Genomic DNA, 13262 nt, shown 5'->3' with positions numbered 1-13262 from the left:
GAAAAATCAAGAAGTCAAGAAATTGGAAGTTTAAAATATTGTAATAACCGATAATTAGGAAATGAATGATAAAATAATCAAGAATAATGCGCTAAACTCAGCCGATAGTATATTTCCTGAACCTGAAGCAACCAAAATACTACTAGCTTCATCTTGGAGAGTTAAGGGGCTTGATGAGGAGGATGTCACTAGCGATGATTCTGATACAAGAGACTGCACAACAGTTGTAGTTTCAGCAAAAGCTGGTAATGTTGTTGGTTCGATACTTCTATTATTACTCCCATTATCATTTCCATTATTATTTCCGTTATTGTTACCATTGTGACCTCCACCATTATTGTTACCGTTGTTGTTACCATTGTGACTTCCACCATTGTTATTACCGTTGTTGCTTCCACCATTGTTGTTACCATTATCATCGCCAACGTTATTGTTACCGTTATTTTCGCCTTCATTGTTATTACCATTGTTTACACCGGAATTGTTGTTACCATTAGTTGAGTTATTATTATTTTCAGTAAATGTGTAGTTTTCTGGTGCTAAAGAGCCGTTGTTGTTTCCATTATTGTTGCCATTATCACCTCCATTTCTATTGTTGTTACCATAGCCATTTCCATGATTATTTCCATCGCCATGAGGATTGTCATTGTCAGAATTGTTTTCGTTTTTGCTGCCGTTTTCATTTTCATCAGTGTTGGAACTTTTACTGTTTCCAAAATTAACGAAGTTTGGTGGTCCCCAGTTACTATTTCCATTACCATTACCGTTACCATTACCATTACCATTTCCAGCATAAGGATTCCAGTAGTAATTATAATTTCCATTGTAGTTTCCATTATAATTTCCATTAAATCCATTAGGGCCGTTATTGTTGCCATTACCAGAACCAACAAAAACCGAACGTCTATTTAGTCCATTAACATTAAATCCAGGAAAGGCTTTATTGTCACCATTGAATGCGTTCCAAAAGGCATTGCCATTACCATGTCCATTTCCATGTCCATTACCGTTACCATGACCATTGCCATGACCGTTTCCATGGCCATTTCCATGGCCATTATTGTCAAATAAGCCACGCTTTTTAAGATCATTTTCGTTCTGTTTATTTTCATTGTAATTACCATTGTAATTGCCATTAAAGTTGCCATTAAAGTTACCATTAAAACCACCTGGACCGTTGTTGTTTCCATTGTTATTTCCATTAAAGTTGCCATTATAATTACCATTGTAACCCTTATAACCACTGTAGCCCTTATAACCTCTATAACCGTTGTAGCCATTGTAATTACCGTTGTAATTACCGTTGTAATTACCGTTGTAGTTGCCATTGTAGTTGCCATTATAATTACCATTATAATTACCGTTGAAACCACCAGGGCCATTGTTGTTACCATTGTTATTTCCATTATTGTTTCCGTTGTAATTGCCGTTGAAACCATTATTGGTATTTGGAACATCAGTAGGAACATCATATGAAGTATATTCAGGAATATCAGCTATGATACTAGTTGGTATGTCAGTAGGGATGTCAGTAGGGATATCAGTAGGGATATCAGTAGGGATATCAGTAGGAATGTCAGTAGGAATGTCAGTAGGAATGTCAGTAGGAATGTCAATTGGAATAGTTGGGATATTTGTTGAGATATTAGTCGGGATATTAGTTGGAATACCAGTTGGAATACCAGTTGGGAGATCGATTGGGAAATCAGTTTCAATATCAATTGGAATGTCGTCCGGATAGGTTAAAGTATTGTCAACTAGATCATCTCTATCTCCATCTTCATCTCCACAGTAGAGTTGAATAATTGGATTACCACAGGCTAAACCTTGATTGAAAGATGGAGAATATCTAAACCAAATTGAACAGAAATCGCAACGTCCACAAGAAGAAAGGTCGTTTGATAAATTCACATAGGCATTTTGGTTTGGATACAGCTCGTTGCAAAACTTGTCCAGAGGAACAGTTTTAAAACGATCATATAGTTTGTCGCAAATGGACCAATCGCATTGGGTGCTCGAATTACCATATACTAAGCCGGAATTTAAGACATAGAGATACAGCAAAGCTGTAAAAATAGATTTGAACTTCATCATCCTCGTCTATTTGATGAGTAGAATTGAGAAGTGTTAGAGTAGGTTGATGGGTTTGTAAATATGTGAGTTAGTGAGTTGGTGATTGGAAGATTTTTAGAATAGTAATTAGTAATTAGTAATTAGTAAACTAGTATCTTTGAGTAAAACAAAATGCTGGGATATATAGCAGATGAGCTCGTAATAGAACAGGCGAAGTTATAATTTGCCAACCCATTATTATTTGCTATATTTAAATGATTATTTTTAAACGTGTTCATCAGTAAAGAAAAAGAGTTGGAGGAAACTTAGTTAGATATTCCTTTACTACCCCCCACAGTACTAAATCGATGTTTTAAAGTGTGCATAAGAGAGAAAGGACCCAAAAAAAGGATTTACTAGACCAGCTGCAAAACAAAAGCAGCAATTTGAGCTGAAGAGGACATTCTTGTGTCTTTTAGCGAGAGACAAGAAGCCCCTAATACACAGACAATAAGGTCGACGTTGGAGTATGAGAAATATATACAATAGCTGAGAGCCAAAAGAAAAAGAGAATATATAGAAAAGCAAGTCTGAAGAAAGTGAGCTAGAAAATACCTTTCTTTTTATAGCCTTTGGGGATTGGGACATTCCAAATTTCATCATTCTTGATGATTTTGCTATTTATATCCGGTGTGTATTTGGAAGGTGAATTGTCGATTTGATCAACTTCTTTTTTGTTCTGCGCTTTGATTTCGTCTAGTATTTCAAAGAAGGAATGATTATTGTCTGGATCTGAGTAAACCTTCAATGCTTTGTAGAAGTGGATTACAGGTATTACTACTTGTCTCGTGAAAAGAGGCATGAGCGACAATGAAACGAAGGAACTAACAGGTTTCAAGAATTTTAGCAAAGCATACGAATTGGCGCCTTTCGTAACGAAATTGTTAATAGTCTCCTCATTTAGGGAACCGTTGCTGTTGTAGACGTTGTTATCGATTTTTTGCAAACAGTTGATAAGTTCCTCGTTGTTCTGCATAGAGTCTTGGATCAATCTAGCTCCATTGTCAATGAGCTCGTTCGAAACAGCGAATGAGTTGGGTAGAGTGTAGTCAAACTTGTAGAACAAGTACCAGCACACGAAAAAGGGAACAGTTTTGAAAAAGCTTTGAAGCACAAAGAAACTCAAGCAGTGCGAAAAGGGATACTGCAAAAACAACTGGACTGTGGGCCTTAGAAACTTGGGAGCTCGTTCCACCATCCGGTTTCTGGAAGCACTGTTTGTTGGTTTAGTGTGTCTCGTCATAGGCTCTGGCTCCACCTCGTAGGCAGAGCTGCTGCTGCTGTTGCTGCCTCTCGCCTGGCTCCTGAGAAGACCCACCAGCCCAAACTGTCTGGCCCCCAGCACAAACACCCCTCGAGCACCACTGCTTCGTCCAACGACCCAAAAACTGCTTGCCACCATTGCTGTCCTCCTTCTCTTCCTCCTCCTTCCTCTCGCGCCGAGTATATCTTCCTTTCTCTGCTACCCGGCGCGACCCACAGCCGTGGCTTTTTGCCTTTGCTGTGCTGGAGAAAACAGAGGAAAGAGCCTCTGCTGCCGGTGAGGAAGCTGCTGGAAATGCTGCTTCTGCCCCTGAGCAACAATTGTTCTCTCGCCCATTGCCCCCTTCTGTGCTGCTCTGGCCATGTCTTTTGCTGCTTCACTGAAACACAACACCTTGTTGAAGGTCATTCCCTTTCGCTCCCACCACTCGAGATTCGCCAACATCCTCAACGACGATGAAAACGAATTGGACAAACGACTGTTGGATTCCAAAGACAGAAGATATCTTGCCTCCTTGGACAAGTCTCTCTCCATCTTCAATTCGGTGGTTGAATGGGCTGACTACATCTCCTTTTTGGCCAAGTTGTTGAAATCCTTACAGTCAAATTCAAGAGGAAACTGGTTGCCCAAAATCTACTCTTTGAAAATATCCAAAAACCTAGCAAACTGTCTATCACCAAATTTGCCCAGTGGAGTGCACATGAAGACAATTGAGGTCTATTCCTACATTTTCAAAATGATTGGCTTGAAAAAATTATCAAACCAAATCTCCATCTGGATTCCTGGCTTGTTGCCCTTAATGTCTTTTGCATCTATTTCTATCAAGCCTTCCTTGATTGAATTGTTTGACACCTTCATAATCACACTAAACCCGATCTGCCTTAAAATCATGATCAAGCCTCTATTGCTAAGTTTATTGCCTGCAATTGACGATGAATCAAGCGAAAGTTTTCTTGATGTCCTAGATCTAATCGACACTCTAAAGAAAAACTTGAATGACAACTCTTCTTTTTGGCAATCGTTGTTTTTAATCATAATCTCAAATCCAGACAAAAGATTGGGCGCTCTAATATGGTGCAATAAAAGATTGCCTTCCTTTAACATTGTATCTCTTGCAAATGCTACTGATATCCAATCTAATCTTGACAATAAAGACCAATTGAGGTTCAACCTTGACTCCACCGATATTTGGTCAAATAAAGTATTGAAGGAAAATGCTTTATCCAATCTACCCAACGAAGCAAAAGCATGCGTCTCTCCTGAACCTGGTCTACTAATAAGAGCCTTTTGTAAAGCCTTGAAGGATGACAACATTTTTGTTCAAAGAGGCTTTTTCGATTTATTACTATCCAAATTGCAACTAAACTCAAACATCCTACAACTACTAGCCACTCCCTCAGATTTAACTAAATTAATCATCTGTGCTTCTTCAACCGTATTGAGAAAAGACATGTCTTTAAACAGAAGATTATGGAATTGGCTACTAGGCCCCGATCTCTTAGATTCATCAAATTTACCAAATAGACACTCACTACCCCAAGCTTTTTTAAAACTGTCATCCGATATTATCAATGACACTAAAAGTACATCTGAACAAGAAAAACAACCTTCCATACTCGACTCAAGCAAACAATCATCAAGTCCAGAAAAACCAAAAACTACTAGAATCAATTATTTCAAAAAATACGGTAAATCTCAACTAGTAAATGGCCTACTAAAACTAATAGATATCCAAAACAATTCGTCTGAAGATACTCACAAAATCATTACAAACCACGATTCAATGCCTCCCTACAAAAGAATGATCCAAGCCTATAAAATTTGTCTAGCTATAATGGACAAGTGGGAAATTGGCTCTCTTATAATACCAGAGGTTTTCATTCCTTGCATTTCTTCAATTCAAATCCTCCATCATCAATTGAATATCTCTACCAACAATTACTCAATTCAATCTCAAAACAACTCATCCAACACTTTAAATAACTCTAACACTGATAATGAATTTAATCAAGTCTTAAAAAATGCTTCCGCTTTCTTTGATAACATTGAGCCCATAAATATCTGGTCAGATCTATTTAAACTCATTGACAAAAATCAACTCCTTTTATTCAAATTCACCACCAACTACTTCAATGTCGATGAAGAAGAAATGATTGTAAAACACCTCCCTTTAAACCTTTTGCTTTTATTATTTAAAAAAATTTTCAACAATAATTTCATAACAATTGATCAAGAAAAGGACAAATCAATTGTTGATAAAAACTCAGAAAAAACCACTAAGCTCCCCTTCCCTGAAAATTCAAACATCATTTGCAACAAAATTAACTTGATTGATGATACCAATCCATTTAATGACTTTGATTGGTATACCTTGGTTAAATCAATCTTAAACTTAATTCCAGAAAGAGCTTTTCTTCCAATAGAACACATCCATAATACTGCTCTTCATTCTTTATTCAATAATCAAAACAAACTATCCAACGATCAGAATCAAATTGAAAAACAAGACCAACTCTTTAAACAATTTTCCATTCAAACATATAATATAATTCAGAATTATTATTCCAAAGTTTCGAAAACTCCAGATGATAATTACATCGTAAAAAATGAGGTTCTTGGATATGTGTATCAATACAATTTGAACAATATAGACGATCCCCAATCCTCACCCATTCCACCTGCTGATTTGTCATTAATGATTTTGAACTCAATAACTATTCTAGTCTGGAAAGCATTAAAAAAAAGAGATGATATGATATATTATTATTGCGATCTTTTGAATGATGTGCTAGAAAAGATTCCAAAAAATAACAATAGTAGTAACGATAATAAATTTACTTGGAAAAATGATTTTTTCATTGACGAAGTTTTTAACTTGAAAAATTTAAGAAAATCTGATGGATTCAAAAATAATTTTAAAATTTCCAACCATCTGTTTAAATCATCAATTGATACCCCACTTAATAATGACGACAGCTTGGGTTTAGCAAAATCTGCTTGGGAAAGAATATATAATATTTCCAGCAATATAGATGGTTTTGAAAATGAGAATCATTACCTTCTTGGTCAACCATCTCAAGTCAGTTTATCTTTTGTTTCAATCACCTTTGGAATTTCAAAAATATTTAATGAAATTACTAAAAGTTTGAGCACTCTCAAGAAAATCGAATTGCTCAAAGTATTACTAAGATTGCTATGGGACTGTCTTATCGACCCTTCAAGCAAATACCAAGTCGAGTCGGTTAAATATATTTTAAGCTTTGAGCTTAGCATTGATCCTCACTATATTGAGTCAGAATTGTCAAATTTGTTTTTAAATGCAGATAAACATGACAAATATGATAGATTTCGTGGGTTTTCTGCTCTTTGGACTCACACAGCTAATTTGTCCAACAATAACTTTTTCATGGACCAAATTTTATCAAGACCGTTTCAATTGGTCTTAGATGAGTTGGCAGTCAAAAGATCTTCTGATTACCTTCTTGCTTCATATTGGATTTCATCTACCTCAAAATCTGGGTCTTCTAACCGATTATTTAAAATGATTTCAATTCCATTGGCGAAAACAAGTTTTATCATGAATACTAAAGCTTCTAAATCCCGAATATATATTATAGATGATATTGATTTATACTGTTATCAAGTGCAGACTATTATGAATGTTTTAAATGTCGATCCGCCTCTATTAATAAGCGGAATAAGTAATGAATTAACTGTGTTAGATCGTGAGCTCCAAATACAAATAATCAATGCTGGTTTTGAAGATAACTTTGATTTATCAACATACAAAAATTTGATTATCGCCGTACTTTTAAGGTTTCTTTCATTAGAGTTGGATGAGAGCACCATGAATCGTTTATCATCAATTTGCTCGTTCACAAAAGCGATGAGAACTTCATTGGCATTGCTTGAGATGTTGTTAAATGGCAACGAAAAGGATTTTGCTCAAATTCCATCGATTTTATTAAAGATTTCATTCAAATATTTTCAAAAATTGGATAACTTGAACTATAAAGAGACCAGTCAAAACTCTTACATAAACTATAATTACAATTATGATTATATATTGGTAAGTTTTTTAAGGATTATTTCATCTGTGTTGAAGACTTCATATGATCAAAAAGTGAAGTTGAATATTTTTTCAGTTGAATATGCCAAATCCTATTTGTTATTTAAAACTGAGGATAAAATTGATAATATCAAGGATATTAAACTTTTGGAATATTTAATCCTAAGTGTGAAAAGAATTAATAATTCAATTTTGATAAATTATTGGGCGCAGCTTTTATCTAAAAGCACTGTTTATTTTGGCGAATCGATAATTCAAGCTATTACTCCATTGACAGAATGTATTTGCACTAAGATTAACGACTTTTTTTCACTAATTAGAAATTCTTTTGATAACAATTATAATGCTAATGATGTAACAATAGATAAAGAAAAAAATAGTAAAATGACATTTGAAATTGGACAATCTATCGCTTTATTGATGAACGCGTTGGATGATGTTTTATCTTATTGTCACATATACATTTCTTCTAGTGAAGCCAAAATCACATCAGCCAAAACCAATTCCAATGACCCTGGTTTTTTTGGTTCAGTAATGTCTGGGGTATTTGCGGTTGAAACTCCAATGGCCAGAACTGCAGAAGAAAACAAAAAACTAATAATTTTGTATTGCATTCAAGAAACTGCCAAAGTATGCCTGGATATTTGGTCTTGGGCAGAGCAAAAAACAAGATTGCAACTCAAAAATTCAAATGATACAAATTACTATTTAAATTATTATCCTCAAAATGATTTGAATTTTTTAAAGTCGATAAACTATCATATTTCTAATCTTAAATTTAGATCAAAAAAGTTGTTGGAAAAACTTTATCAGTTGCAACCATTAGAAGTTTTACAAACCTTGATGCTTGCTGATCGCAATTTTTCAGCACCATTGTTCAAGATTTTACACATGTTAGATGGTGGGAAACCACAATCGACCGTTCCTCATATATTTAATTTGATAAATTTGAAACTAAATCCTGAAGCAGTTAGTTCAAAATACAAAATATCAATTCATTTACTTTCGTCTAGCAATCTCAATGACAAGATGTTATCAATGTTTTTAGTTGAGTATGTGAAATCATTAGAAAGTGATGCTGTTGAAGAAATTTGGAATCAAAGTATGAATTTTTTAAAAGATGTTCAAAATTTGGGTAGTGTCTATGCTAATATTTACCCATTTATATTGCAATTTACCTGCATTTTGGGGGAAAAATTAAACAAGTCTAAATTTGGCGAACAGAGAAAAGTTAAGAGAGAGATATCAGATACTTTTATGAAAATCTTATCGGGGACACTATCTGCTCGAGGACCTTCGAACCAAAGTGCGATTTTGGATGCAATGACATCAGTATCTTTAACCTCTCCAACTGGGTCTCTGTCCAATAAGCCTTCATTTGATATGGATGAGCGAAATGATGAAAATTCGAAAGACCGATTAACTATTTCAGTAGCCTTTTATAAACAAACTGAAAGTCCTATAGATGAGAAGACAGATGCGAGTGTTACACAGGAAGAGCTTTGTAAATCAATTCAGAGTACATTGCCGTATATTAGTAGCATAGTGCAGGACTATGATAAATTTACTACCACAATGACGTCGATAGTGTTAAATATTGTGACACCAGCATTGAAATCCAAGACATTTCCTAATTTACCATCATATTTGCTTGATTTATTAGTTGAATTGAGCGAGGCAGCATTGAATGTTAAAACCTGGAAACTAACGATTAATGACGTATTTGTTGATTCTAAATTTTTCAAGATGAGTTTGATTCATAGTTTATCATGGAAGGTTATAATTAAAAATTGGATTGAGTCGGATAAGGATAAGATGGGCGAGTTTTTATCAAAAGTTGAGCCACATAATGCTAGTTCCACGACGTTATTTGGATGGAATGAGAGTGAGATTAATTCGAAGATATTGAAGTTGAAACGAATTGTTTTTTTATTGATAATATCGGCGAAAGACACGTATATTTTGAATTTGAAAGAGATTATGAGTAAGATTGAAGAAATATTGACAACTTCGAATGCACTAAAAGAAGAAGTGTTTTTATGTCTTCGAGCAATAGTGTTGAGATTTTCGGATGCGCATTTGACGTCATATTGGACGTTGATTTATACGGAATTACAAAAAATGTTTCAAAATGTTTTGGATTGTTCAAAACCGGAAGAGATTGAAGATATTGATTGCAATGCTTTGTTAGGAGCGTGTAAGTTGTTGGATTTATTGTTGTGTTTAAAAAAGGAAGATTTCAATCAAAACGACTGGTTGTTTATATCTGATTCGATTGGTACGAGTGGATATGATTTTGACGTGAGTGGAGAGAGTAATAGTGGAATCAGTCATATTGGCGGCAAGAGTGGTGGTAATTATAGCATTCAGGATAACGATGAAGGAATTGTTTTGTTTGGGTTAATTGATAAGCTTTCCAATATGGGGTTGTATAAGAGGCCATCGTTGGATGATTATCGAAGGATTGAGCTAGTTACGAATATTGATGAACGAGAAGATATTGAGAAAAACCGCAAGCCTGGGTTGATTGGGGTTAAAGAAATTGAGAACATAAGTTTATTGAAGCCATTTTTTGATTCATTAAGCTTGTATAATTTTGAGAAGACGTATGGATTGAGTGTAGCGGATATTGAGAGTTGTGAGCAAGATATTTACAATGATTTGTTTGATGATAATTGATAATGGATAATTGATTTTTATTTGTATTTCTTTAAAATATATATATATATATAAAGAAAAGATAGTGAAAAGATAAGATCGAGACCTCGTTTAAAAAAGAGGGAAAAACAAATAAGGTTAATTTAAATTTTAATTTAAATTAAAATTTAAACTAAATCGAAAATAGATTTTCGGATACTTTTAATATAGCCAAGTACGATAGTTTTTTTTGAAAATAGTAAGTGTAAATGAATGAAAAAGAATGAAGGGATGAATTGATAGCTAAAGCAAAATCAAGACACGGAAGATAAAGAGAAAGAAAAATAATACAACCAAAAAAAAACCAAAAAAAAGTAATATAAATATATAGATAAAAGAAGATTAAATAAAAGTATGGAAAGGAAGTTGTTTTGAATTATTTTTTTTTTTTGATTTTTGATTAATAGGTCGGAGAGAGTAGTTTTTCAGTTTGTTGAGCTGGAGAGAGAGATGAGATTGAGGATTGAAGTTGGGGGTTAACCGGAGGTTGAGATTGAGGTTGAACTTGAGATTGAGATTGAATTAGTTGATCAATGGATAGATTTTTTTGGGGAGTTGAATTGGTATCAATTTCTGCTGGAAATTGAGCTGTATTTTGGAAATCGTTATTTGAGTTCTTATTTGAAACAGAAGCTGGAACATTGCTGGTTGTATTGACTATTTTCGATTTGTTTTTTTCCTTTGGGGTCTTTTTAGGATCTACTTCGATTGTACCAATAGATGGAGGAAATTTGTTTGCCAATCTTCGCAAGAAGGATCTTTGAAAGGATTTTGGATCGTAGTTTGAGATGTAGAAGTTGTAAATGGACGAAACAAACAAATAGGAGGTGATAGTCAAACCAGTCAAGGTCAATATCAAAGGCAACAAGACAAAAGCTGTGATAAACATGATGAAAACAAAGAAGCAGAAGATAAATTGATGTACAATCAGTGCGTTGAGATGGTTAGTGTCGGCGCTTAATGGGAATTGCAGATATAAAAGAGAAAAGAGCGAGAGTGTAGAAAAGACGAATCTGATGTGGATTTATAGTCAGAAGAAAAGAAGAAAACATACCTGTGCCAAACCAAAAGGCGAAGGCCCCAACAAAGACCACGAAGGAGACGAAAGCGCTGATAAAGAACATTATCGATAAGGGAATCAACACAGGTGAGGTAACGAATAAGGTAACGACAATAAAGGTCTGAGAGGGTTGTTAGTAGTGAACCGGCAATAATTGGTGTAGAACAGTCAGTTGCAATCAAGTGCGAACTAGCTGGGGATCAATTGAGAGAATGCAAACCCAAAGAAGAAGCAGCAGGGATGGTGCAAGAGAATTTATACTTACAACAACAATTGGATGGTTAAAGGCGAACAAAATGGCCCTGTCGATGTATTTAACCTTGAACCTTTTCAAGAGGGAGATGGCATACCTGGGAAGTGTTAGTGTGCGTCCGGTGCTGGAGCTGTTGGGAGAATACATACAGTGCGACGGAATACACATTCACCTTGCCCCTGTCGTAGCCGGCCTGGAGCTTGAAGAAGAGGTATCTCTTGAAGTCATCAAACGACAACTCCTCGCTTTGCTGCCTGTGCTGCTCAGGCCCCTCGAAGTCGCTCTCGCTCTCGCGGGTGTCGGCGGGGTGGAGTTCGGTCGTGAAGACGCTGGTCTGCTCGTGCTTGGGCTGCTTTTCGCTGGCAGTGGTTTCCATTGTGAGGTGGTGGTTCTGGTGATTTTGGTGATTTTGGTGATTTTGGTGGTTTTGGTGGTTTTGGTGGTTTTGAGGAAGTGTTGGAGGAATCGAGAACCTAGGGAGATCAGCCCAAGATATATTCCACCTCCCACAAAGTCATGTTCCAGCCGAAGTCAGATTAGGAAAGAGGTAAATACAGCAGGAGAGCACGCCCGTCCTTCTGGCGACACCGGCACTTGTCTTTCACATGCACCACCGCTAGCGCCACTAAATAGACTGCTAATTTCAATGCCAATTTCAGTGCCACTGTTGATCATTGCAACCGCGCTGTTGTGGTTGCCTCTTTCAGTACCGGCTCCCAAAAGAACCGTCGTCCCGTACACGCCGCGCCGCGCCATAGGGCTTTTTCTCTCAGAGCCCTACCTGCGGAATCCTCTGAGAGAATATTCCATTACGCTGGTACAAACAGCAGTGTTCTCATTTATGGTTGGTTTATGAGGAACCCTTTACGCTACTTTTCAAATGCTCTTTAGAGTGTGCTCTCCAAAACAGCTCCAGGCTCGCTCTAGCTCAAAATGTCCTCTTCGCCCACCATTGTATCCATTATATCGCTACCTTCGTGCAGTACTTTAACACTCTAATTCACATCCTCCATCTCATCTCCAATGGCCTTGCTTGATAACGACTTTGCTCGCTCTGAGAACACCCAGAAGGTGGTAGCTCTCGCCGATGTCACTGGAATAAATGACATATTGAAGCTTTTGGGCAAAATCTTTTCTTTGATTTTCAGCTATTTGGCCCATACATATCAAATTTGTAAATTGTTAGTATCATTCTGCTTGTCCTTCTTCAAGCTCAACCCACATACTAACTATCTTTCCATTGCTACAGGTCCATAGACCAACAAATCGCTGCGTTGCCTTCAAATCTATCTGCTTTTGCCTTTCATTTCAGACATAATCCAATCAAGGACGTACGTATATCTCTGCTTCCAGCTTCTCTCGCCGCCTGTTCCAATCACCCATACTAATCAGTCACCATGTCCAATAGACAATCCTAATCCTTCTCTGTCTTGCTCTAATCCCACTATCAATTAAACCAGTCTCATATGTATTATACTCCTTTGGTATATCCTTCGGTATCTTATTTGCTGCTGTCACAGTCTTCATCCTATTTGTTATCGTGGTTTTTGTGCCCTTGATCTTCATTTCCTGTCTATTAACAATGATTGGCTGTTTTGTTTATAATAAATGGTACGGTGAAAAAGACAAGAAAATCATTCTTGGTATAAACAGACATACCGTCATTTAATTGTTTTCTTATTTAATTATATTATCTTATCTTATCAATAAACACTTTCATATCATACACTCACAATAAATCTTATCTTTTTCATCTCCCTATATCCACAGTCTTGGTCTCAACTCTATTCATATAATTCCAAATCAG

The 13262-nt window shown here is 35.9% G+C and overlaps 5 protein-coding genes across 5 annotated transcripts; 2 read left to right on the top strand and 3 right to left on the bottom strand.

Moving 5' to 3' along the window:
• Window positions 1-54: 54 nt before the first annotated feature.
• ASCRUDRAFT_9154 (uncharacterized protein) lies at window positions 55-2091 on the bottom strand (the record flags this gene model as incomplete). Its single annotated transcript, XM_020195081.1, has 1 exon — window positions 55-2091. One exon carries the CDS (start codon window positions 2089-2091, stop codon window positions 55-57), a length of 2037 nt encoding a protein of 678 aa, XP_020046276.1.
• A 790-nt stretch (window positions 2092-2881) lies between these two features.
• ASCRUDRAFT_26230 (uncharacterized protein) lies at window positions 2882-3310 on the bottom strand (the record flags this gene model as incomplete). The annotated part of the gene is made up of 1 exon (XM_020189941.1): window positions 2882-3310. A coding segment is annotated over one exon (429 nt), but the record flags the coding sequence as incomplete, so codon positions are not given.
• A 547-nt stretch (window positions 3311-3857) lies between these two features.
• On the top strand, window positions 3858-10115 carry DOP1 (Dop1p; the record flags this gene model as incomplete). The annotated part of the gene is made up of 7 exons (XM_020189699.1): window positions 3858-4930; window positions 5042-5627; window positions 5988-6357; window positions 6457-7474; window positions 7622-8777; window positions 8940-9746; window positions 9858-10115. Coding segments are annotated over 7 exons (5268 nt in total), but the record flags the coding sequence as incomplete, so codon positions are not given.
• A 427-nt stretch (window positions 10116-10542) lies between these two features.
• Window positions 10543-11831, bottom strand: ASCRUDRAFT_71436 (uncharacterized protein; the record flags this gene model as incomplete). Its single annotated transcript, XM_020191936.1, is given in 4 exon segments — window positions 10543-11018; window positions 11197-11323; window positions 11468-11585; window positions 11605-11831. The coding sequence occupies 4 exon segments, from the start codon at window positions 11829-11831 to the stop codon at window positions 10543-10545; spliced, it is 948 nt and encodes a 315-aa protein (XP_020046273.1).
• A 564-nt stretch (window positions 11832-12395) lies between these two features.
• On the top strand, window positions 12396-13207 carry ASCRUDRAFT_76883 (uncharacterized protein). Its single transcript, XM_020193655.1, has 3 exons — window positions 12396-12636; window positions 12705-12786; window positions 12864-13207. The coding sequence occupies exons 1-3, from the start codon at window positions 12479-12481 to the stop codon at window positions 13122-13124; spliced, it is 501 nt and encodes a 166-aa protein (XP_020046272.1). The 5' UTR covers window positions 12396-12478; the 3' UTR covers window positions 13125-13207.
• Window positions 13208-13262: the final 55 nt, after the last annotated feature.

This window comes from Ascoidea rubescens, assembly GCF_001661345.1.
Source record: "Ascoidea rubescens DSM 1968 unplaced genomic scaffold ASCRUscaffold_10, whole genome shotgun sequence".
Lineage (NCBI taxonomy): Eukaryota > Fungi > Ascomycota > Saccharomycetes > Ascoideales > Ascoideaceae > Ascoidea > Ascoidea rubescens.
The sequence above is the reverse complement of the archived record's forward strand: the minus strand, read 5'-3'. Positions and strand labels throughout refer to the sequence as shown.

What these genes read in the sequence shown, in the direction of transcription:
- ASCRUDRAFT_76883 (XM_020193655.1), top strand. Translation starts at nt 12,479, where the DNA reads ATGGCCTTGCTTGATAACGACTTTGCTCGCTCTGAGAACACCCAGAAG. An exon ending in ACATATCAAATTTGTAAATT is followed by an intron (nt 12,637 to 12,704) that starts GTTAGTATCATT and finishes CCATTGCTACAG; the next exon opens with GTCCATAGACCAACAAATCG. An exon ending in GACATAATCCAATCAAGGAC is followed by an intron (nt 12,787 to 12,863) that starts GTACGTATATCT and finishes CATGTCCAATAG; the next exon opens with ACAATCCTAATCCTTCTCTG.